The following is a 26,998-nucleotide window of genomic DNA, read 5'->3' as shown; positions in this document are numbered from 1 at the left end:
TTCCTTCTCTTCGCTCTGGGTGTTGTTGATCCTCCAGTTCTTATAGATGTAGGGCTAGATTGTTTATTTGTGTTTTTTCTATCTTCTTTAGGTAGGCCTGTATTGCTGTGTCCCAGAGGTTTTAGGTTGTTGTGTGTTCATTTTCATTTGTTTCCAGACACTTTTTTATTTCTTCCTTGATATTGTTGACCCCTTCATTATTTAATAACATGTTATTCAGTCTCTTTATATTTGAATGTATTTTAGTTTTTTCCTCATTTAGAATGTTATAATCTCCCTTTGGCAAACTACCAGGGAGTTTGTATCTTTGATAGAACCCATTAATCCACAATGGATATCAATCCATTGTGATCTGAGCATATGCTTGATATGATGACAATTTTCTTGAATTTGTGGAGACTTATTTTGTGTCCTATTTGGTCTGTTTTTGAAAATGTTCCATGTGCATTTGAAAAAAAATGTATATTTTGCTTCTTCGCAGTGAAAGGTTCTGTTCGTATCAATTAAGTCCATTTGATCTAGAGCATGGTTCATTGCCACAATATCAGTATCCTTGCTGATTCTTAGTTTGGAAGATCTATTTATTGTTGACAGTGAGGTGTTAAAATCCCCTAGAATGACTGTGTTGTTGTCAATATTTTTCTTAAAGTCCTTCAGGATTTTCTTTATATATTGAGGTGCTCCTATGTGGGGTACATATATTTTTATAAAGGTTTTACCCTACTGTTGGATTGTCCCTTAAATATTATATACTAACCTACTTTGTCCCTTTTTATGTCTTTTACTTTGAAGTCTATTTTATCTGATATAAGTATTGCTACTCCAGCTTTATTTTAGTGTCTGTTTGGAATATTTTTTTCTATCCATTCATTTCAAACTGTGTAGATCTTTTGTTCTGAGGTGAGTCTCTCATAGACAGCATATGTGTGGGTCATGTTTTCTTTTCCATTCAGAAATCTCATGTCTTTTGATTGGAACATTTAATCCATTTTCATTTAAGCTTATTACTGATAGGTACTTATTTATTGCCATTTTTTCTGTATCTTTCTCTCTCTCCTGTCCTTTTTATAGCAGTCCTTCTACCATTTCTTGCAGTGCTGGCTTGGTGGAGATATACTCTTTTAGCCTTTTGTCTGTGAAGCTCTTTATTTCATTTCCCAGTTTAAAAAGAGAGCCTTTCTGGATAGAGTATTCTTGATTGTAGGTCCTTACTTTTCATTACCTGTGATATTTTGTGTCAGTACCTTCTGGCTTGTAGTGTTTCTGTTGAGAAGTCAGTTGCTAACTTATTGGAGCTCCCTTGTATGCTATTTGGTGTTTCTCCCTTGCTTCCTTTAAGATGTTCTCTTTGTCTTTAAAATTGCCATTTTAATTATGATTTGTCTTGGCGTATGCCTCTTTGCGTTCATCTTTATTGTGACCCTCTGTCCTTCCTGAACTTGTATTACTATTTCCCTCACCAATTTAGGGAAGATTTTTCTCATTATTTTTTCAAACAGGTTTTCTATCCCTTTCTTCTTTTCTTCTCCTTCTGATATTCCTGTAATGCAAGTGTTGTTACATCTCATGTTGTCTGAAAGCTGTCTTAAACTATCTCCATTCCTTTTGAATCTTTTTTCATTTTGTTGCTCTGACTGTGTATTTCTACCTTGTCTACCAGCTTGCTAAAACAATCCTCTGCTTCATCTAGCCTGATTTTAATTCCTTCTAGTGTATTTTTCATTTCAGATATTGTATTCTTCATTTCCTCCTGGTTTTTATTCATAATTTACATGTCCTTCTTCACGCTGCTATAGTTCCCATAAGTTCCTCATAGTTTTCACTGAGTTCCTTGAGCATCCTTATAACCATTATTTTGAATGCTGTGTCTGTTGCTTGCTTGCTTCTGTTTCATTTAGCTGTTTTTCTGGGGATTACTCCATTCCTTTTGATTGTGGTGTTTCTTTGTCTCCCCATTTTCAGTTACTCTTCCCCCCCCTGCCCCCCGCCCCTGCTTCTCAGGTTGCTCTGCTTTGCCTGCCTGTCTTTATGGGTTTGACTTCTGGAGCTGGAGCTCTGTGGGACTCAGTGGTGCAGTCTCTTTGATCACCCAATCTGAAGGCCTCAGGAGTGCCCTTTATATTCAGTTTATTTGGGCTTTGATTCTTGGTGGCTCATTTATTGGTGGGTTTTCTCCTCCAGCTGGCTAAGTTGAAGTCTCAAGTCCTGCCATGTCTTGTATGCTGTTAACCAGCTACTGGTTAACAAAGCACTATTACCAAAAACCAAAACCCATGCCAGCAAAAATAACCCCATACCACACCAGCAATATCAACAGCAGTTGAGCAAGGATTAATAAAAATGGAGAGTGATTAAGAATATTATAAGATTGTAAAAGGGAATATGAGATAACTAAAGGAGAGAGAAATGATTTTGAGTGGGAAGTGGTGGAGAAATAATGAAAAGGAAACATAAACAAGATGAAAAGGGAGAGAATAAAATATAAAAATGTAAGTAAAACAGGGAAGGACGATGGCAAAATGGAGTAAGAAAAGGGAAGAGTATATTCTGTGGTTTGAAATAAAATCATAAAGTTAGTGAACCAAAGGGAACAAAATTGCAGAAAAACCACAGAATAACAATGACATCTGAGCAAAGATCAATAAAGGTGGAAAGGGAATAAGAATATTATACATAAGAGGAAAGAGAATATGAGATGTAAATCCAGTAAAGAAAAATGATTTTGAGAGGGTAGGGGGAGAAAAAATAATACAAGTAAAGAATAGAATCCAGGCTAAGAGAGGGAAAATAAAATAAAATTCCTAAGCAGGACGAATGCAAAATGGAGTAAGACACGGGAAGAGTAACCTATGAGATTTAAAGCACAAAAAATAGTGAACAAATAGGAACACTGTTGAAGAAGAACAGCAATAACTGTAATATCCATGCCAAACAAGCCACACTTCATAAAAGTAGAAAGGAAATAAGAATATTATAAGGGGGAAAAGAATGTGAGCTAAGGGAGGAATGCTTTCTTTGAGAGAATAGAGGGAAGAGAAACAGTAAGAATAGGAATAGGAACAAAGCATAGCTTGGGAGAAAATAAAACTTACTACACAAATAAGAAAGCCAGGAAGAAGGCAAAATGAAGCAAGACAGGAAAGGTGCAATGTGAGATTTGAAATAACAATAAAATAATACAAAATCTAAATGAAAAGAATGAAAAATAAAAGACAAAGAATAGTGAATTAGTTAGATTACATTTGAAGGAAAAGAATAAATATGAATATTAAAAGGCGATGTGAAAGGAACAAAAAAAAGTGTAAATTGATGAAATTCATGTCTGCCATTTGGTGCTTGCCTTCTGACTTCTCTTTCTGGATCCACCTCTGGTTTTTATCAGCTAAAGGTCCAGGTGTGGGTTGTCCCAACTTCTGCCAACACCACCTGTATCACCTTCACCTGCCTCTAGAGGGAGTTTCTGTTGTGATCAGGATGGTGGGACCTCTGGGTTTCCTCTGGGAGAATTGTGGGTGTGTGACCTCTGCCCCTGCACTGCCTGCCTTGGTCTGTACCAGTTGATTTCCAATAATGTGTACTTTCTGATTAACTAACTATCTGTATCACAGGGTGGGGGGCAATCTGTGTAAGAGGTTTAGCGCTCTCCTGCTTGGTGTTGACAACAGCTCTGTGTGCGAGCAAGGCCAAACAGGGTCCTGTCCCCTTGATATACCATTTTCTGATCTCCCTGCTTTGCTGGTCTTAGTGAAATACGGCCCTAGAAGCCAGTGTATTTTGTCTCCCTGGGAGAAGTTCAACATAGTCCCTCTAGGCATTCCTCTTGCTGTCTTTCCCTTGCAGAAATGCAACCTGCAAGAAGTGGGAGCTGAGTGTGGCCTTCCCTTCCCAGAGGCTGGATTGCTGCCAGGGAAGGAGGCTCTCTCTGGCTTTAAATAATCTCAGGTGCACAGCTCCCATGCTTCCAGTTCCCAGTCCATTGCCCTCAAAGCAGAGAAAGGCCTGTACTCTCCACTCTGGACAGCCTCCACCCTTTCAGCTACACTGGACTGGTGCTCAGAGATCCCCTTGCTTCGCACTTTTCTGATCAATCTGCCAGCTGTACTGAGTGGGAGCATACTGCGCCCTCAATCCCTTCCCCTTGCTGGCAGGGAAGCTGTGTGCTAACTTCCCGCCCAGCACACCTCAACTCCCCTTTTAAAGAGTTTCTCTGGGCATTCCTTCTACAGCTCTGAGTGACTGTGTGGCTTTCCATACATGCCACCTGTCCAAAACGTCAAGAGTCTCTCACAGTCACAGCAGGCTGCATCCAGCCTCCTTCGCCTAACCCAGGTGCAGATAGTATCCCTCTCTCTCTGGCACCCTCCTAGTTCACATTTGCCATTGAAGCTATGGGTGTGCCACTTGCTGTGTATGTGTACCCTGGCTCTCCCTGACCTTGTGTACCCAAGTTGCTCCTGGCCTGGGCCGGAGAATTCCTTGCCCTGAGAGAGGAGGGAACCACAAAGCTTTCGTCTCTGACCAGGCTCTCTGTGGCTGCAGGCGCAACACGAGGTATTTCCTCTTCCACTTATAAAATCTCCTTACTGCCTGTTGTGAAGTGTCTTCTGTACTCCTTTGCTTGCAAACTGCATATCAGCTAAGAATCCATTGAATGTTCAGTTTATTTTTTGGAAGATCAGCCAAGTATCTGACTTGGGTGCAAGAGCAAGTGTAATCAGCTTCTACCTACTTGGCCGCCAACACTCGTTATCCCCAACAGTATTGAAAAAACCATCTTTCCATTTCTTTATGTCACCTTCAATTTCATCATTAATATTTTACAGTCTTTTTTAAATTAATTTATTTATTTTTATTCAGTTACAATTGTCTGCATTTTCTCCCCTTCCCTCCACCCCACCCCAGCCAGTCCCACCTCCCTCCCCCACCTCTACCCTCCCCCTTGATTTTGTCCTTGTGTCATTTATAGTAGCTCCTATAAACCCCTCTCCCCACTATCCCCTCCCCACTACCCTGTGGCTATTGTTACAGTGTTCTTAATTTCAATGTTTCTTGTTATATTTTGTTTGCTTTTTTCTTTTGTTGATTATGATCCAGTTAAAGGTGACATAATATGGTATTTGTCCCTCACCACCTGGCTTATTTCACTTAGCATAATGCTCTCCAGTTCCATCCATGCCATTGCAAAGGGTATAAGCTCCTTCTTTCTCTCTGCTGTGTAGAATTCCATTGTGTAAATGTACCATAATTTTTTGATCCACTCATTTGCTGATGGGAGCTTAGGTTGCTTCCAGTACTTGACTTGAACAGACACTTCTCCAAGGAAGACATACAGAGGGCCCAGAGACATATCAAAAGATGCTCCGCATCACTAGCCATCAGAGAGATGCAAATTAAAACCACAATGAGGTACCATCTCACACTGGTTATAGTGGCCAACATAAACAAATCAACAAACAAATGTTGGAGAGGATGCAGAGAAAAGGGAACCCTAGTGCACTGTTGGTGGGAATGCAGACTGGTGAGGCCACTGTGGAAAACAGTATGGAATTTCCTCAGAAAACTAAAAATGGAACTGCCCTTTGACCCAGCAATTCCGCTGCTGGGATTATACCCTAAGAACCCTGAAACACCAATCCAAAAGAACCTATGCACCCCAATGTTCATAGCAGCACAATTTACAATATTTTACAGTCTTAAATATACTAATCTTTCTCTTTCTTGGTTAAATTTATTCCTACATATTTATTCCATTTTGGTGTTGTTGAAAATGGAATTAATTTATCTTTCTGGTAGTTCAACATTATTTTTTTCTGTGTAAAGAAAAAATAGATTTTTTTTGTTAGGTATTTAATTTTATTTTTTATTATTTTTATTAAATTACTGGTATAACATTAGTTAATAACATTATATTCATTTCAGATGTACAATTTTTTAGTGCTCGCCACCTGAAGACTTGTGTTCTTTTGTCATCATGTATTTGACCCCCTTTACCCTCTTCTCCTCCCCCAATCCCCTTTCCCTTTTGGTAACCACCATCCTGTTATCCATATCTGTGAGATGTTTTTCATTGCTTTTTGTTTGTCTTGATTGTTCATTAGTTATTTTTTGTCTTATATCTCACATGTGAGTGAAATCATGCTGTTTTACCCTTTTCTGTCTGACTTACATATTTCACTTAAACACAGTGTCCTCAAGATCTATCCGTGTCGTCCCAAACAATATTTTATCCTTTTTATGACTGGGTACTATTCTATTTTATATATGTACCACATCTTCTTTATCCAGTCATTCGTCAAAGGACACTGAGGTTGTTTCCATGTCTTGGCTATGGTGAATAATGAATACTGCAGTGAACATAGGGACACATAAATCTTTATGAATAAGTGTTTTTGAAGTTTTCAGGTAGATACCCAGAAAAAGGATTGCTGGGTAATATGGTAGTTCTGTTCTAAATTTTTTAAGGAACCATCACACTGTTGTCCATAGTAGCTGCACCAATTTACATTCCCTCTAAGAGTACACAAGTGTTCCTTTTTTTTTGGTAATAATCATTTTGAAAGTTTTGATGTGGTATCTCATTGTGATTTTGATAAGCATTTCCCTTGTAATGAGTAATAGTGAGCAATTTTTCATGTACCTTTTGGCCATCTGTATCTTTTCCTGGAAAAGTGTCTATTCAGATCCTTTGCCCGTTTTTAATTGAATTGTTTTTTATGCTTTTTTTAGTAATGTTTATGAGTTCTTTATATATTTTGAATATTAGCACTTATCAGAGGTATCATTTGCAGTTATCTTTTCCCATTCAGTTGGTTGCCTTTTTGTTTTGTTGATGGTTTCTTTTGCTGTACACAACCTTTTTAGTTTGAAATAGTCCCATTCATTTTTTTTTTTTTAACTTTCTTTGCCTTTAGGGTCAAGTTCACAAAAGCCCTCTGTGAGAATACGGCCCATAAGTTTAGTGCCTATTTTTGCTCTCTACTATGTATTTTATTGTTTGAGATCTTGAAGTCTTTAATCCATTTTGAGTTAATATTTGGGTATCATGTCAGATAATAATCTAGTTTCATTCTGTTGTATGTGTAATTCCAGTTTTCCCAACAACAATTATTGAGGAGACTTGACTTTCTCCATTGTATGTTTTAGGATCCTTGGTTGAAAACTATTTGCCCGTATAGGTGTGAGTTTACCTCTGGGCTTTCAATTCTGTTACATTAGTTTATGTGGTGGTTTTTCACCCAGAACTGTACTGTTATTATTATTACAGCTTTGTAGTATAATTTGAACTAAGACTTTCTTTTTTCTCAGGATTGCTTTGGCTATCCAGGGTCTTTTGTGGTTCTATACAAATTTAAGGGGTTTTTTTCTTTTGTTCTATTTGTGTGAAAACTGCCATTGGGACTTTGATAAGGATTGCGTTAAATCTATATACTGCTTTACGTAGGTAATGTCGCCATTTTAACAACATTAATTCTTCCAATCCAAAAACATGAAATATCTTCCCATTTCTTTGTATCTTCAGTTTCCTTCAACAATGTCTTATAGTTCTCAGAGTATAGAGTACAAACTTCACCTCCTTTTTAAAGACATTTCCAGACTTCCAGCCAAGATGGAGGCATTGGTAGATACACTTTCCCTCCTCACACAACCAAAAGGACAACAAAGAATTTAAAAACAAATAATAACCAGACCTACCAGAAAATCGATCTGTATGGAAGTCCAGCAATGAAGGAGTTAAAGAAGAAACATTCATCCAGACCAGTAGGAAGGGCAGAGAAGGGCAACCAGTGTGGAGAGGACTTGAGGCAAGGCAGCAGTGGGCGGAGCTGGCAGTCCCACATTTGTGTGTGGATAAACTTGGAGGAACAACTTGGGAGGAAGGCAGACCACACAACCCAGGGGTCCAGTGCAGGGAAATAAAGCCTCAAAACCCTTGACTGAAAATACCTGTGGGGGTTGAGGTAGCAGGGGAAATTCCCAGCCTCACAGGAGAGTTTGTTGGAAAAACTCACAGGGTCCTAGAACATACACAAACCCATTCACCCGGGATTTAGCACCAGAGGGCCTAATTTGTTTGTGGGTAGCAAAGGAAGTGACTAAAAGCCAGCTGAGAGCTAAGAAAATGGCATTGTTCCCTCTCAGACACCTCCCCCACATACTGCGCCATAACAGTTGCCACACCCTGGTGAATATCTAAGGCTTCACCCCTTACTATGTAACAGGTATGCCAAGACACAAATTATGGCCCAAATGAAAGAACAGATTAAAGCTCCAGAAAAAGTACAACTGAGCGATGATGAGATAGCCAACCCAGCAGATTCAGAGTTCAAATACCAGTAAGTAGGATGCTCACAGAAATGACTGAGTATGGTCACAAAATAGAGGAAAAAGTGAAGGCTATGAAAAGCGAAGTAAAGGAAAATATACCAAGAACCAACAGTGATGGGAAGGAAACAGGAATCAACGGTTTGGACCAGAAGGAAGAAATAAACATTCAACCAAAACAGAGTGAAAACACAAGAATTCAAAAAAAAAAAAATGAGAGTCTTAGGAACCTCCAGGGCAACTTTAAACGTTCCAACATCCAAATCATATGGGTTCCAGAAGGATAAGAGGAAGAGCAAAAAATGGAAAACATAATGAAGGAGAACTTCCCCAAACTGGCAAAGGAAATAGACTTCCAGGAAGTCCAGGAAGCTCAAAGAGAGTTCCAAAGAAGTTGGACCCAAGAAAACATACACTAAGGCACATCATAATTACATTACCCAAGATTAAAGATAAGGAGAGAATCTTAAAAGCATCAAGAGAAAAGGAGACAGTTTCCTACAAAGGAGTTCCCATAAGACTATCAGCTGATTGCTCAAAAGAAACCTTGCAGGCAAGAAGGGGTTGAAAAGAAGTATTTGAAGTATTGAAAGGCAAGGACCTATATCCAAGATGACTCTATCCAGCAAAGCTTTCATTTGGAATGGAAGGGCAGATAAGTGCTTCCCAGATAAGGTCAAGTTAAAGGAGTTCATCATCACCAAGCCCTTATTATAGGAAATGTTAAAGGGAGTTACCTAAGAAAAAGAAGATGAAAATTACAAATAGTAAAAGGACATCATACTCACAACTATCAACAACTGTACCTAAAAAATCAAAAACAAACTAAGCAAACAACTAAAACAGAAACAGATTCACAGAATTAGAGATCACATGGAGGGTTATCAGCAGGGAATGGATGGGGAGAGAATGGTGGAAAAGGTACAGGGTATAAGAAGCATAAATGGTATGTAGAAAATAGTCAGAGGAGGTTAAGAATAGTATAGGAAATGGAGAAGTGAAACAACTTATAAGTATGACCCATGGACATGAACTAAGGTAGGCGAATGATGGTGGGCAGATTAAAATAAAGTAAAGGCTTTTCTTAGGTGGTATTCTTTTTGTTTTGATTATAAGTAGGGTTGTTTTCTTTATTTCTGTTTCTGATACTTTGTTGTTAGTGTGTAGGAAGGCTACAGATTTTTGTATATTTTATATCCTTCAACTTTATTGATTTTGTATATATGTTCCAACAGTTTTTTGATGGAGTCTTTAGGATTTTCTAAGTATACTATTATGTCATCTGCAGATAGTGATAGTTTTACTTCTTCATATCCAATGTGGATGGGTTTTGTTTTGTTTTTTCTTTTTCTTGCCTCTTTGCTGCTGCCAGGATTTCAATACTATTTTGAATAAAAGTGGAAAGAGTGGACATCCTTGTCTTTTTCCTGATCCTAGAGGAAAAGCTGTGTGTGGGTTTGTGTGGATGTTTTTGTGATCTTGTCATACATGACCTTTATAATGTTGGGGTACCTTCCCTGCATACCTGCTTTATTGTGTTTTTATCATAAATGAACATTGAATTTCACAAAATGCTTTGCCTCTATTGAGATGATCATATGACCTTTTGTTAAGAATCTTCATTTTGTTAATACAGTATAACATTAACTGATTTGCAGATGTTGAATAATCCATCCTTTCCTTTCTGGTATAAATCTTGCTTGATCATGGCATATGTTTTTTTTAATGTACTGTTAATTTAGTTTGCTACTAATTGGTTGAAAATTTTTGCATCACAGATATTATCCTATATGTGGTAATTTTCTTTTTTTGTCGCATCCTCTGGTTTTGGTATCAGGATAATGCTAGCCCTGTAAAATGTGTTTGGAAGAATTCTCCTCTGTACTGTATTTTGGAAGAGTTTGAGAAGGATTGGTATTAATTCTTCTTTGAATGTTTAATGGAATTTACCAGTCAAGCCATCTAGTCCTAGACTTTTGTTTTTTGAGAGATTTTTGATTACTGATTGAAGATCCTTGCTAGTAATCAGTCTGTTTGGATTTTTTATTTCATTGTGATTCTGTGTTAATAGATTATATGGTTCTAGGAATTTATCCATTTCTTCTAGGTTGGCCTTTGTTGACATATAATTGTTTATTGTAGTCCCTTATAAACATTTGTGTGGTATCAGTTGTAAAATCTCCTCTTTCATGTCTGGTTTCATTTATGTGAATCCGTTCTCTTTTTCCTTTGGTTATTCTGACTAAAAGTTTGTCAATTTTCCATTGTGTAAATGTACCATAGTTTTTGAGAACAGGCTGACAATGATCAGAGGGGAGAGGGGAGGGGATAATGGGGGAAAATGGTGAAGGGTTTAACAGGAACAATTATAAAGGACATATGGACAATAACAAGGTGGGCTGGAAATGGGGGAAGGAGGTGGGGAGGACTGGGGTGATGGAGAGGGGTGGGGGAGAGGAAGAAAACTACTTGAACAACAATAAAAAAATTAATAAAAATAGTAAAATAAGTTATTTGGGGAGAAAGAAAATTATATAGGTCAGAAGCTCAGATCTACAAAAACGTGAATGAGTATTGGAAAAAGATGAAATGAAGGTGAAATAAAATATTTTATTTTTCTTAGAAGTTTGTCAATTTTGTTTATATTTTCAAAGAACTAGTTCTTAGGTACATTGATATTTGCTATTGTCTTTTTAGATTCTATGTCATTAAAAAATTTAAAGTCCTTTTTCTGAATTTTATAGAATTTTAATGAAGGGGGAAAGAATTTAACTTTTTAAAAACTTGATATTTAAAACTAAAAGTTTTAGGCATTTCAGAGGTATATTAAGGTTAAGAGGCTTAGAAATCTTTGCCAGCTAACTTTGGCTGCTTGTTAGAATCACCATGAAAGCTTTTCAAAACATACCTTTGTATATGCCCAGAGAATATGATTCATTTGGTCTCAAACAGGTTGCAGAATCTCATTGCTCCCCTCAGCTCTCCCCTTCTTTCTGCTTCTTTGTACCACATGATTTAATGTACAGCCAAGCTGAGAGCCACTGAATTTGCTAGTGAGTAAATTCCAAATTCTGTATCAAAAGTCAGATTTAGATCATTTTCTTTGTATTTTTTCTAATGCTTGATAACATCATATTTGTTTTTTGGTGGGTTGGGGATGGGAAGGAATATGAAACAATAGCTAGGCATATAACAGAAAATATCTTTAAAATATCTGCTAAATTAAGTTGTGCCTGCTTGTATTGTTTTTTTAAAAATTAGAGTTAGATATAAATTTCTAGTTAAATAGGTTCAGCTTTCAGCATTGCCTTAATCTGACATTGTCAAGGCTTTATGAAGTTTTTTCAATTGTTTAGTCCTATAGCTTTACTAGAATACTATATTTCTTATTTTTATAATATCTGTGTTAACAATAGTAGTTTCTCCCCCCACCCTGCCCCCTATTTTCACAGGTCATAGGTTTTGGATCTGTTAAAATTGCAGCATTCATAGCTATGGTAGGAATTCTGTCTATTGTGGCTCAGGTGAGTGTCATTTTACTAATTTCTTTTTTAACATTCGTATTCTTAAATAACTAGGTTCTTAAATAACGGGAAGCTACAAAGAAATGTTCTGCCTTAGTTCCACCTCCTCCCCTGCCATGGTAACATCTGGTATATCTATGGTACAATTGCAGACTCAGTAAACTGACATATATATGATCCTCAGAACCATCCTATTTTCAATAGAATGTTGAGATTGGGATTTGGGAGTAATTTAATACAACCTTTCAGTATTTTCTAGAATACTTGTTACCTCTACTGGGTACATTCAGCAAACAAAAATTTGCTTTCATAACTACCGACTACAATTTAACTAACTGCAGATATCAAAAAGTATACTGAACCAGGAGAATATGTCAATATTATTTTAATGTTGAGAAGTAAGTGGAAGTGAAAAGCAGAAGTGAAAATCAGCAACCAGTTCAACCTCTGATATCCCCAGGACTGAAGAAATATGGCAAATCATTGCATTAGAATATATGTATAAGCAAAGAACATTAAAAATTTCCTCATCTCTTATAAATATAGGACCCCAAAAGGCAGGATATATGTTCTTTAATTTAGTTCACTGATATACTTGGGGTGCATTCACTATATCATATGGGACTTCTAAAGGCTATTTCCCTAAAACAGCTACTTACTGCTTTAAAGTAAATTAGTCCAAGGGTACCATTCTTCTGTAGAGGAGAAATGAGAAGACTGCTAAACTGTTTTTGCATAAATACTAGAATTGGCAAGGATAATAGGAATGTGCCAAGGCAAAGGGCTTTTTTGTTGTTGTTAAACTGTATCAGCAAATATAAATTATGTTAAACTTCCAACTTGCTCATGATTTGGTTTTTTTATGTTAACTGTAGTTAGCCAATTAGCCCATCCTTTATCCTATACCTTTTCAGGCTATCTCAACTAGATTTTTAGCTGACTATATTTATTTAAATCAAGTTTTTATCAGTCCAACTTTGTGAAACTGCTAACGTCCAGCAAAATCATACATATTCTGTAAATATTCAGCAGGGGGTTGCTATTCAGTGGTGGTAGGTGTTACTCACTAAATGATTAGTGTTTCTCAGAAGACACTGAGGCCATGTCCCTCTCAATCACAATAACTTGTGAATGGCTCTGATTACCTTTTTGGGAAAGTGCTAGCAAAGTACCAGATAAAACAGATTTTTGGGAAGGAGGCTGAAGGCACTGAGTCTCAGGTCAGTAAGAGAGCTGCTGAAGTTCCAACTCTTTAGAACTATATTAGTACCAAATGGTCTTCCAGGCGGTCCCTGTTTACCATTATTGGGCTTCTCTGACAGAGCCTGCCTGCATCAAATCTGTGAGTTCATGTGGATTCTCAGGAGTATCTCCTTTGCTTTGCAGACAGTCTTTCTTACCATCTTGATGAGATCATTAGGGAATAAGAATACCGTCCTCCTTGGCTTGGGTTTCCAGATGTTCCAGTTAGCTTGGTATGGTTTTGGATCTAAGGCCTGGTAAGCCTCTTTTGTGGATTCTCATAAAGTAGCAGAAAGATACATCTTTTAAAGGATCTTGAGTTGGTTGAGTGTGGTGTGAAGGAAGCAAGGGTTATTTTACTGGTTTAATGTGTTCAACATTTCAAAAACTATATAGACTCAATTTGGGGAAGGGTGGAGCTGTGTAATTTAGGATTATTTGCACAGATTGTCTTTACCTCATTGTCTTTCACTGAGTTGTTACTTAAGGAAATGTGTATGCTTCCTCCTCCAACCCCTTCAAAAATTTTATGTCTACCTTTTAAACACATTTGTCAGTTTTTAGGGACATCACTCAAAAAACAAAAAGTCAAGGAAAATGATCGGGTTTATTGCTGTAATTAGCTGAGTGACCTCGAGCAGTGATGTAACCTTTATAACATAAAGCATTTCAATTAGATTAATCCTAATAGCTCTTCCAAAATCATGTGTGCTCTGAGGCAGTTGTTACAGCTTACATATTATATTCCCTTAAACAGCGAGGTCAGGATAAGCCCTGGAATCAGAAGAAATAAAAGGAATCCTGAGTGCTGTTTTGTTAAGTGCCAAGTTTCTCTGTGTGCCTGATTATCAAATACCAGAGTTCATATCTCTATTTCAAATATTAGAGTTAGTCCTCATTTTCCATACATGGCATAATTTACAGAAATTATAAATGCTTTAGAGGTCAGGAGATAATTCTTGTTCTTTAAGATTTCAGTCCTATGAGCTTTGTTTCAGTAGATGAATCAGTCAAACTCATGCTATTGTAAGAAGATTTTGTTAACCTTTCCTTTTTCCTTTTCAGTAAGGATGTGCATGTTTGCCATCCTCAAGGAAATCTGGCCAAGCACGGTTTTAAGTCCATTTGGGGATTCATATTCCTTACATTTATGCCTAATATTGATACACACTTAAGTTCCTTTTACTGACAAAAGGAGAAAAGTCTAAAGCAGGGGTGTCAAACTCATTTTTACCAGGGGCCACATCAGCTTCACGGTTGCTTTCAAAAGGCTGAATGTACAGGACCCAGATATCTTAGGATTTCATCGCACTACTCAGAATGGTGCACATTTTAAAACTTATGTGAATTGTTTATTTCTGGAATTTTCCATGTAATATTTCCCAATGAGGGTGAACTGGGGTAATTAAAAACCTCAGAAGCTGAAACCGTGGATAAGGCGGGACCACTGTAGTCCCCTGGAGGCCCTGAAAAAACTGCTACTTTCTATCACTGTTGCAGAGTACACCTTCACACTGATTGGGAAAATATCACTAAGAAAAAACACTTTGGGGGTCTGAAATCCATTTACGAAGCCAGGACCAAGCCCTGTGATCAGCATATAAAGCTCAGTTCAGAAGATGGCAGCAAGATAGGTGGGAACGGAGTCCACTTCCCCGTGCGCATGGGTGAAACACCTAGCGAACCTTCTGAGGAACAGAGCCAGTAGTATCCCAGCATATATGAAGATTGGAGGCCAAATATTGTAGAGGACACTGAAAACTCTGATGAGTAGGTGAAAGCTATGAACACCAGAATATCGACAGGAAGAGGAAACCCACCAACAAAGGAACCACCAACAGATAACTACAGAAGAACGTGAAGGAGGGAGTGGAAGCCACACTAACTCAACCCAGGACCTATCTGGAAATACAACTAAGGGGTGGAGAAATTACTCACAACAAACAACTGAACAAGATAAAGAGAAAAGCCTCAAAACCTCGTACACACACAAAAAAACCAGCTCCAACACAACCTGCCCACACCTTCATAACAGAATACAAAATGTGATGGATGGACTGACCCTCAGTTAACCAGCTGGAGGTAAGGACCCACCAAAGAAAGACCCAACAACAGTCAAAAGGCAAAGACATACAAAGAGCCCATATAAACCACAGCCCAAGACCAGAGAGCTCAGGAGATCAAGGAGACTGCACCATTGAAACTCACAGGTATTCTACCATAGAAGTTCACACCATAAACCCAGCGAGTCCGAACAGATTAATTTAAGAAGCAGAGGCTAACAAGAAGAGTCTCACAAACAATGGGAAGACAAAGAAACAATCCCCAAATGAAAGGAAATGAGAGAATGCTAAATGAAATAGAGGCAAGTCAACTATCAGATATTGAGTTCAAAGCAGTGGTTATAAGGAAATTCAATGAGTTCACTGAGAATTACCAAAATAACTACAGAGAAACTATGATGAACTCACTTCAAACTACATAAACATGAAAAAGGAAATGGAAACTATCAACAAGGGCCAAGAGGAAATGAAGAATACAATTTCTGAATGGAAGAATACAGAAGGAATCAAAGGCAGGCTCAATGAAGCAGAGGGATAGGATCAGCGAACTGGAGGACAAGGTAGAAAAAAACACCCAGAATAAGCAAGAAAAGGAAAACAGGCTCAGAAAGAAAAGAGGGGTTAAGGGAAATGGAGGACAACATGAAATGTAATAATATCCATATAATAGGAATACCAGAAGAAGAAGAAGAAGAAGAAGAGCAAGGGATAGAAAACCTATTTTAAAAAAGTAATGATGGAAAACTTCCCTAATTTAATGAGAGAAAAGGTCACACAAATCCAGGAATCACAGAGAGTCCCAATCAAGAGGAACCCACAGAGACCCACTTCAAGACACATCATAATTAAAATGACAAAATTCCAAGACAAAGAGAGAATCTTAAAGGCAGCAAGAAAAAACCCAGGAAGTAATATACACGGGAGCCCCGATAAGACTAGCAGCTGAATTCTCAATCGACACACTCTAAGCCAGATGAGAATGGCAAGAAATATTCCAAGTAATGAAAACCAAAAGGGCTCTTAATTAAAATGGAAACCTCAAAGAATATACCTCCTCCAAACCAGATCTGCAAAAGATGCTAATGGATTTGCTTTAAGAACAGGAAGAAAAACAATGAAAGGGAAAGGAACATGGGTACAAAAAAATGGCAAAGAGTAAGTACATATTAATAATAACCTTAAACGTAAATGGATTAAATGCCCCAATCAAAACACAGAATAGTAGAATGGATAAGAAAACGTGAGCCATGCATATACTGCATTCAGGAGACCCAGCTCAGAACAAAAGACCTACACAGACTGAAAAAGAAGGGCTGGAAACAAATATTCCAAGCAAATGGACAGGGGAAAAAAAAAGCTGGGGTAGCAATACTCATATCACACAAAATAGACTTCAAAAAAACAGCCATAAAAAGAGACCCAGAAGGTCACTTTATAATACTCAAGGGAAGAATCCATCAAGAAGACATTAACATTGTAAAGATATATGCTCCCAACATAGCAGCACCCAAATACATAAAGAAAATCTTGGAGGACTTCAAGAAAGATATTGACACCAACACAATTATACTAGGGGATTATAACACCCCGCTGTCACAAATGGACAGATCTTCCAAACAAAATATATATATGGCCTTTCATCCCAAAGAAGCAAAATACACATTCTATTCAAATACACATGGAACATTTTCAAAGACAGATCACATGCTAGGACACAAAACAAGCCTCAGCAAATTCAAGAAAATTGAAATCATATCAAGCATTTTCTTTGACCATAAGGGACTGAAACTAGAAACCTCAAAGAAAAAAAGCCTGAAACACTCGAAATGATGGAGACTGAATAGCATGCTATTAAACAATGAATGGGTCAAGAATGAGATTAGGGAAGAAATCAAAAAGTTTCTGAAAACAAACGAAAATGAACTCACAACAATCCAAAACTTATGGGACACTTTGAAGGCAGTCCTGAGAGGTAAGTTCATAGGGATACAGGACTACGTAGCCTACCTAAAAAAGATAGAAACATTTCAAATAAAGGACCTAACCCTATACATACAAGAACTTGAAGAACAAGAACAAAGACAGCCCAAAGGAAGTAGAAGGAAGGAAATCACCAAGATCAGAGAAGAATTAAATGACATAGAGACTAAAAGCACAATTCTAAGGATCAATAAATCCAAGACCTGGTTCTTCAAGAAGATAAACAAAATGGACAAGTCTTTAAGCAGACTCATCAAGAATAAAAGAGAGAGGACCCAAATAAACACAATCAGAAATGAAAGAGGAGAGAAGACAACTGATGCCACGGAAATAAAAAAGATTGTAAGAAATACGAAGAGGTATATGCCAAAACACTTGAAAACCTAGGTGAAATGGACAAATTTCTAGAAAAATATGACCTTCCAAAACTCAATAAAGAAGCAGCAGAAAGCCTGAACACACCAATAACAGCTGATGAAATGGGAACATTAATCAAAAGGCTTCTGACACACACAGCCCTGGACCAGAGAGTTTCAAAGCAGAATTCTACAAAGCATTTAAGGAAGAGTTAATCCACATCCTCCACAGATTATTCCAAAAAATTCAAGAAGATGGAAGACTCCCAAACTCTTTTTATGAAGCCAACATCATCCTAATTCCAAAACCAGATAAAGACATAACAAAGAAAACTTCAGGCCAATATCCCTGATGAACATAGATACTACAATCCTCAAGAAAATATTGGCAAACCACATCCAGCAATACATTAAAAAGATCATACACCATGATGGAGTAAAATTCATCCCAAGGGTGCAAGGATGAAGGATGAAACCATATGATCATATCCATAGATGTGGAAAAAGCATTTTATAAAGTACAGCACCCATTTATGATAAAAACACTCAACAAAGTGGGAATAGAGGGAGCATTCCTCAACATAATAAGGGCTATGTATGAGAGACCTACAGCCAACATCATACTCAATGGACAAAAACTTAGAGCTTTCCCACTTAGACCAGGAGGAAAACAAGGATGCCTGCTTTCACCATTCCTATTCAACATACTACTGGAAGTCCAGCCACAGCAATCAGACAAGAAAAGGAAACAAAAGTCATCCAAATTGGAAAGGAGGAAGTAAAACTGTAATTTTTTGCCGATGACATGAAAGTGTACATACAAAATCCTATAGACTCCACCAAAAAACTAATTGACCTAATGAATCAATTTGGCAAAACAGCTGGATACAAAGTCAATACTCAGAAATCAAAGGCATTTTTGTATATCAAAAATGAAATGTCAGAAACAGAAATCAGGGGAAAAATCCCATTTGATATAGCAACAAGAAAAATAAAGTACCTAGGAATAAACCTAACCAAGGAGGTAAAAGAACTATACTCAGGAAACTACACAACACTGGAGAGAAATTAAGGAAGACACAAACAAATGGAAACATGTACCGTGCTCATGGATTGGAAGAATTAACATCATCAAAATGGCCATACTACCCAAAGCGATTTATAGATTCAATGCAATCCCTATTAATGTACCAATGACATTTCACAGATTTAGGACAAACATTTCAGAAATTTATATGGAGCCATAAACGGCCCCAAATAGCTGTAGAAATTTTGAGAAAGAAGAACAAAGCAGGAGGGATCACAATACCTGATATCAATGTGTATTATAAGGCTACTGTAATCAGAACAGCCTGGTACTGGCATAAAAACAGGCACATAGACCAATGGAACAGAACTGAGAGCCCGGAAATAAACCCAAGTCTCTATGTTCAATTAATATTTGACAAAGGAGGCAGGAGCATAAAGTGGAACAAAAATAGCCTCTTCAACAAATGGTGTTGGGAGATATGGACATCTACATGTAAAAAAATGAAACTCGATCACCAGCTTACACCATACACAAAAATAAATTCAAGATGGAGAAAAGACTTAAATATAAGTTGTAACACCATAAAAGTCCTAGAGGAAAACATTGGCAGGAAAATCTCAGCCATCCCAAGCACCAACATTCTCATAGACAGGTCCCCTAAAGCAAGGGGCATAAAGGAAAGAATAAACAAATGGGACCTCATTAAATTAAAGAGCTTTTTTTTTTTTTTTTTAAATTAAAGAGCTTTTACATGGCTAAAGAAAACAGCATTAAAGAAAAGAGAACCAACTATATGAAAAAAAGATATTTGGCAATGATACCTCGGACGACTGATTCATCTCCAAAATATATACAGAATTCATACAACTCTACTACAGGAAGACAAAAAACCCACTTAAAAAATGGGCATAAGTCTTAAATAGACACTATCCAAGGCGGACATACAGAGGGCCCAGAGACCTATGAAAAGATGCTCAGCATTACTAGCCATCAGGGAGATGCAAATTAAAACCACAGTGAGATACCACCTTACACTGGTCAGAATGGCCATCATAAACCAATCAACAAACAAGTGTTGGAGAGGATGCAGAGAAAAGGGAACCCTAGTACATTGTTCATGGGAATGGACACTGGTGCAGCCACTGGGGAAAACATACGGAATTTCCTCATAAAACTAAAAATGCAGACATTGAGGTTGGCAACAGTCTAGCAGTGGCCAGGGGGGAGTGGGGTGGGGACAGTGGGAAGAGGGGATTGCAGGAACTATTATAAAGGACACATGGACAAAATCGGGGGGGGATGGTAGGGGTGGGGGAGGGAGGTGGGTTCAGCTGGGGTGGGGGGGAGGGAAGGGGAGAAAAGGCATACAACTGTAATTGAATAACAATTAAAAAAAAAAAAGAAAGAAAACTAAAAATGGAACTGCCCTTTGACCCAGCAATTCCGCTGCTGGGATTATACCCTAAGAGCCCTGAACACTAATTTAAAGGAACCTATGCACCCCAATGTTTATAGCAGCACTATTTACAATTGCCAAGTGCTAGAAGCAACCTAAGTGCCCATCAGCAAATGAGTGAATCAAAAAACAATGGTAAATTTGCACAATGGAATTCTATGCAGCAGAGAGAAAGAAGGAGCTCCCCTTTGCAACAGTATGGATGGAACTGGAGAACATTATGCTAAGTGAAATTAGCCAGGCAGTAAGGTGCAAATACTTTATGATCTCACCTTTAACTGGAGCATAATCAACAGAAGAAAAAAGCAAACAAAATATAACTAGAGACATTGAAGTTAAGAACAATCTAACAATAGCCAGAGAGGAGGGGGAGGGGACATTATGGAGAAGGGTTTTCAGGAACAAGTATAAAGGACACATGGACAAAACCAAGCGGGATGGTGGAAGCAAGGGAGAGAGGTGGGTTTGGCTGAGGTGGGGGGAGTGGTGAGAAAATGCAGACGACTGTATTTGAACACCAATAAAGTAATTAAAAAATAATAATAAAAGGGCCGAATGTAATTTCAACTCCTTAACAGTTAAAGAGTAGTTAAATGTATACAGTCCTGAAATTATTTCAGCCCCTTTTGAAGGCAGCTGGGAGGCTAATGTGGCTCCAGTGAAAATGAGTTTGACACCCCTGCTCTAAAGGAAGCAGGCTTGGAAGTCTGCAGGATAACATCCTGCACTTCAGGTTTCTGGGTTTTTTCCCCATTGGTAACACAGGATGCTTTGTTGAGGGGTAGAAAATGAGTGGCTCAAAGACAATGTGAAGGGGAGCCTTTGAGAAGTACAAAGAAAAAGTGGAAAATTGGTGGGGGAAATGTGATGTTTATAGAAACAAGAAATCTTTTTGAATTTCATTGAATTAGCTTACATATCAAGGTGGCCATAAGGAAGTCAAGAAGAACAGATTTGGAAGGCAGTAAAATAAAATAAATGAAACTTTCCCAGCCTTTGAAGTGACCAATAGTAACAGGGTGACCTACCACTTTCCAGGTTTAAAAATATCCATTATTAAAGAGGAAAAATTAAATGTAACTTAACATGAGGAAAAGTATTTTGTGCTTTCACTGCTGATTGTAGTCTGAGCATCAGGCTCCTTGGGGCTTAGCTTGTCATCTGATTGCAGCCTGTGATGTCATTGCAGGATGATGTGGGCAGCGGGGACGGTGGCCGCCATGTCCAGTATCACGTTTCCGGCAGTCAGTGCCCTCGTCTCTCAGAATGCAGAGTCAGATCAGCAAGGTGAGGTCACTGTCACCTGTCTGCTTTCCTCCTCAGTTGAGACATACCTGCCAGAAACATGAGCCTCTCTGAGCCTGTCTTCACATCCATGTGGTCCCTTCTCAATGATTATACCTATTTACTTCTACAAATAGGAAGGTTCTGTTTTCCTTCCTGCTCTCATGTTTCCTTCACCTTATACTCATGTTTTTAAAATGTGGGCTCAACAGTTGAGAATACCAAGAATTACATATAGAACTGTTTTTGCCTTTTGGTTTTTGATTTCTCTTTAGTGTGATGCCATCAAATTAACTAGGCTATAATCATATTTTAACAGATGTCTATTAAATAATGACTAGTTAGTAAAACAATGAGCTCTTGATTTAGTCATTGTAGTCACTAACATTTCTTTAGTGTGGAATCTAAGTTCATTTGCTTAATTTAGGAAATGATTCTTTGAGAGGATAAGGAAAAAAATTAATCTGTGTAGTTGTTGATAATTGGGTGCAGAGTGAGAGATAAAGTTAAGGTGACTATGTGGAGAGAAGTGTATAGACTCTTCCTTCACCTTTCTTGTGTCTCTGGTTTCCCCATCATGCAGTTCCTACTACCAGAATTAATCCTTTTCCATTGTCATCTTTAAATGACTCATCTTACTGTGGTCAGGAAGTAGTAAATTTTAGAAAGAAAATTTAAGTGGATTAGTGCCCTTTAGAAAGTTTCAATAATATGGATAAACCTGGAGAATGTTATGCTAAGTGAAATAAGCCAATCAGAGAAAGACAAATACCATGCAATTTCACTCATATATGGAATGTAATGAACAAACTGAACTAACAAGGAAAATTGGGACAGACTCATAGATGGAAAACAGGATGACAGCTAGGAGCGGAGGGATTGATGTATTGAGCAAAAAAGAAAGGGGACTCATGGAGAAGTGTGGTGATTGCAGGGGAGTGGGGGATATAAGGGAACTAAATGGTAATGGAAAAAAATACAGGGAAGATTAAACTTAAAAAGTTTCAATTAAAAACTATAGGAAAAAATAGTGTATTTATGGCACCTATGTTTCCGTATCAGAAATTAGCTATTTTATTCACATCCACATTTTAGAGTAGTTTCACTTGACCACAAATCCTGTGTCCCTGGCCATGGTAACTCTGCTGGCTGCACATCCCTGGAGAGGTGTTGGGACTGAAGTGGTGAAGGTGTGCCATCTGAAGATGGGTATGCTTGATGCCTGACAGACACAGTCCTGTTTTCCTGTCATAAATTCTCTTTGGCTCTTTTTATGCTTATATATATATTAATAAAGGTGTTTCTAAATGTCTGCATACAAAATTATTACTGCACATGGTATTAGGTTGAATTATCTTTGACCATCTTTAACCTACAGAAATATGCATTTCATACAGTTCAAGCTAATTTTTTACCTGCCATGTTGGAAATCAGATATATCTAGAAATGGGCACTTACAGGATTTTTAAGTGCAGGTCTGCAGAAAGATACATCAGAGATGAGGAGCTCACCTTAAGGAACAGAGTCTGCCCAGAGGGGCTGGGACCACACAGCATCAGGACTGTAGTGAACTCACATGGACAGGGCTACAAGAATCAAAAGACAGATTTTCATTATAAAAGCACCATTAGATAAGTAGAACAGGAAAAATCTTAATCTACCAAAAAAGTGGAAATTGTCTGTAAATGGATAATATTAAAGTTTTTCATTTTATTATTCCCCATTTATAGGAATATCTAGCTTTATGGGGGGAGTTCAGCCCTTAATGGGTTTTAGAAACATCACTGTGATGTGATGACAGTGGATGTTAGGGCCCAGAGTGATAACATTAAAAGGACATGGTAAAACCAAAAATAGATTTGTTCAATGAATGGAAATATAATGGGTAAAATCCCTAACCTCCTTTCCTTAGCATGGAGTACTCCATTCCATTGAGTCAGTATATCTTAGTTTGTAAGAAACTTAGGTTAAGTCCCAGTCTTGAGATACTTGTCGGGAGAAGACTGGCTTCCTTGTTTGTTTGGATTTAGGAGTTGCTCAGGGGATCATAACTGGAATAAGAGGACTATGTAATGGCCTGGGACCAGCACTGTATGGCTTCATATTCTACATGTTTCATGTGGAACTGACTGAGTTGGAACCAGAATTGAATTCTAACAATGCTGCTCTACAGGTAATTTGTTGATAAATCTAGTTTTATAACAATGTTATGTGTGACTGTAGTAAAATCTTCTGACCTTAAATTTGGAGAGAGTCCTTATTTGTGTAATATTACTGTTATATCTGACAGTAGTGAGTGCTTTGTTAAGTGCTTCCTGGGATTGGGGAAGGATCATTTCAGTGATTTAATATCTTATATAAAAGATTTGTTTTAACTATGTTCAGATTCTGTTCTCACTTACACAGTAACTCTGATCAGAATGCTGTCTTCTGGTAAAGCCCAGACTAAATAAAATATAAAATGACATATAATTCCAAGTTGAAATTGAACTAGAGTTCTTTTCCTATTATTTATTTATTATTTCTTTCCCCCTTCCTTCTAAGCAATATTTCATACAGATTTCTGTACAAAATTGGATTAATGTTTATGTACAGAATGCATGATCTGAGGTTATAGGATAAAATTAGAAATAACCAACTGTTACTTATGGGTTTAATTAAATTATTGAGAAGTGGTAAAAAATCAGTAATTAATTATCATATTCCAAACTCTAGGCTGAAGGAAAATTTGCCTTGACACTTAATGAAACATTTGCTCAAGAGAAAATGATTCACTTTGAGGTGGTACGGGGTTTTTTTGGTCATACAGAACTAATTTTGCATTGAAAAGACTAACCAAATTCTTCATCTCCATTTGTTTCCCACACACTTTAGGGAGCTGTCATCCCAGGCCCACCATTTTTATTTGGGGCTTGTATAGTTCTTATGTCTTTTCTGGTTGCCTTATTCATCCCTGAATACAGTAATGGAATTAAAAAACATAGCAACAACATTAGCGGCAACCTGACCAACACCCCAGAACCGGTCAGTGATGAGGACATTGAGCCACTGCTGCAAGACAGCAGCATCTGGGAGCTCACTTCCTTCAAGGAGCCTGGGAGTCAGTGCACTGAACTATAAACTTGACAGAAAAGGAAATTCTGCGGATACCACCTCTCTGAAGTTGTTGGGGAGCCACACCACATGCAGACATTTTGGTGCTGGAGGAGATGCTAGTGGCATCCTCTAGGGCCAAGTTTGATAAGTAACTTTTGCCTCCCTCTTCTTCCTCCTCCTGTTTCTTCCATTCTTTTTCTTTCTGTTTGTACCTAGAACAAGTTAAAATTTGAAATACATTGCCGCAAACAATTGCAACTCTCAAAGTTATCTGGAGTCCAGACTTTGAAAATCAAATAGAAAACGTCATATCTGCTAAAAAGGATGGCTTTCCTTTAATACCTCCAGATTAAGAGTGACAGCAGTTTTCCATGTCCTTTTCAGTAGAATTGTAGGATTTTTTTGGTCCTCTCATCTCTGGCCAGATTTACGGTAAAGAATCCCTTCTGATTTTCTTCCTTTCTGTTTCTCTGAAAAGTGCCCACTTAGCCCATTAGTGTTTGAGTGGCTGCATGTAGATTCAGTATCAGGGATCTATTGCCTTTGTTTGAAGGTCAAACAAAAACCTAGTCTTAATCTCTTTTCCTCGTCTCTTCTTAATATTGTTGGCTAGAATGAAATTCATCATATACACCTCTGAATATTAATAATATTGGTCAGTGATGTTCTTTACCAGTGAAGAAAATTTTTCTTATAAATTTAAGTTATTAAGAAACAGCAATTCAGATTCCTCAACCTAGTGTCTTGGTCATATCCAAAGGTGATTTTACAGAAGAAAACACACATCAAACATTCTGGTAGCAACATAGAAATCAGAGGGTGCTTCTATTGGAAGGTGCTTCTAAGAATGTTTTCAACAATGTAAACATTCCTAAGTGAGGATGAGCATTAATAACTGGATACCAGTGGACTTTATATCCAAGTTCAGACTCATATAATTCATTATTATTTGTTCCTTCCCACATCTCCTGGGTCCTTCTCAATTTTTCTCATTATCACACCCCTGCCTTAACTGCTCTGTGTAGTATGCATTTGTTTTCATTAGATCTTTATTTCCATCAGTTTATCTGACTTTTGAATCTCATGGGAATGTGTATATCAAATTTGTTTCTAAAATACGATGGTTTAGGAAGTTCAGTTTCACAATAAGTGTCTTGCTAATTTTTTGAGATGTTTTAAGGACAAAGAAAACTTTACAGATGTAAATGCATTTTGCTGAACCAATAAATGAACCATTCAATAGGGCCTACCTTTAACATAGCACTCCTTTGAAAGTTTTATAGGTTTGAAATATATGTAGATATTTGTAAGAAGTTTTAAATTTTCTTGATGGAGCGCTGTATAAATCTTGTGTTTATAAATATAATGAAGGTGTTGACAGAAAAATTATATATATACAACTTTTATAAAGGATTATGTACTGACTGAATACATTTAAAAGAAAATATATTTTGAAACCAATTCTGCTATGAACAGAAGTGATATATCTTTTTACTGTGTTGTTGGTTTTTAAGTTAAGCTTCCTAATGCATAATAAATTTATAATGGATACATCTATGATTCTTGTTTTTTTTTTTTTTAAACAAATAGTATTGATCTTTGGGTTCTCTTTTCAGTGGCTTTCAACTAAAATAAATTGCTAATCCTTAAGCTAATGCAAAATGTATATGCATTTTCAAAAAGTTTAATTTTTAGCAAACTTCCTTCAAAAATTCTCCCTTTAATAACAGATCATAACCTTTCTTTATCTTTTTTAAGAAGCAGGGACACATTGTCCTGGCCAGTGTAGCTCAGTTGGTTGGAGTATTGTCCTGTAGACCAAAAGTTCATGAGTTGAATTCCTGGTCAGGGAGCATACCTAGTTAGTTGGCGCATATGAGAGGGCAACCAGTCAATGTTTCTCACATCAATGTTTTACTCTCTCTTTCTTTCTCTCTCTCTCTCTCTCAAAGGCAATGAAAAGGTGTCCTCAGGTGAAGATAAAAAAATGAAAAAGCAGGGACACATATTTATACACCTGTTTTGATTAGTAGCATTATTCACAATAACCAAAAGGTGGAAGCAACCCAAATGTCCATTGTTATGTGAATGAATAAAAAAATATGGTATATACATAAAATGTGGAATATTATTCAGCCTTAGAAAGGAAGGAAATCCTGATTGATATGTGCTACATAAAACATGGGTGAACATTGAAGACATTATGCTAAGTGAACTAAACCATCACAAGAGGACAAATTCTGTATGATTCCACTTTTATGAAGTATGTAGTGAAATTCGTCAGACACAAAGTACAATAGTGGTTTCCAGGACTAGGGGAAAGGGTGAGTGGGAAGTTATTTATTGGGTAGAGTTTCGGTTTGGTAAGATGAGAAAAAGTACTTTTTAAAAAAGATTTTATTTATTTATTTTTAGAAAGGGAAAGCGGGGGAGAAAAAGAGGGACAGAAACATCAACATGCGATCGCCTCTCAGGCGCCCCCCACTGGAGACCCAGCCCACAACTGAAGTATGTGCCCCAACCAGGAATCGAACCAGCAACCCCTCCTGGTTTGTGGTCTGGCACTCAGTCCACTGAGCCACACCAGCCAGGACAGATGAGAAAAGTTCTGAAAATGGATGGTGAGGATGGTTGCACAACAATTT

The 26,998-nt window shown here is 37.5% G+C and overlaps 1 protein-coding gene across 6 annotated transcripts in view; it reads left to right on the top strand.

Moving 5' to 3' along the window:
- MFSD14B (major facilitator superfamily domain containing 14B) overlaps nucleotides 1-26,998 on the top strand; it is a 184,973-nt gene that overhangs the window by 117,717 nt on the left and 40,258 nt on the right. For 5 of the 6 annotated variants that reach the window (XM_045188073.3, XM_045188070.3, XM_053920617.2 and 2 more), the window contains 5 exons: nucleotides 11,775-11,846; nucleotides 13,233-13,345; nucleotides 21,163-21,260; nucleotides 23,288-23,430; nucleotides 24,132-25,910. In XM_045188073.3, coding sequence (XP_045044008.1) covers nucleotides 11,775-11,846; nucleotides 13,233-13,345; nucleotides 21,163-21,260; nucleotides 23,288-23,430; nucleotides 24,132-24,377 — 672 coding nt within the window. In that variant the 3' untranslated portion in view covers nucleotides 24,378-25,910. Of the gene's footprint in view, nucleotides 1-11,774; nucleotides 11,847-13,232; nucleotides 13,346-21,162; nucleotides 21,261-23,287; nucleotides 23,431-24,131; nucleotides 25,911-26,998 lie in introns of those variants that run through there. The other variant, XM_053920618.2, reaches the window with a different exon arrangement.

Source organism: Desmodus rotundus, chromosome 3 (assembly GCF_022682495.2).
Source record: "Desmodus rotundus isolate HL8 chromosome 3, HLdesRot8A.1, whole genome shotgun sequence".
Lineage (NCBI taxonomy): Eukaryota > Metazoa > Chordata > Mammalia > Chiroptera > Phyllostomidae > Desmodus > Desmodus rotundus.
Note: the sequence above shows the minus strand (reverse complement) of the source record. Positions and strands in the feature narration are given on the sequence as shown.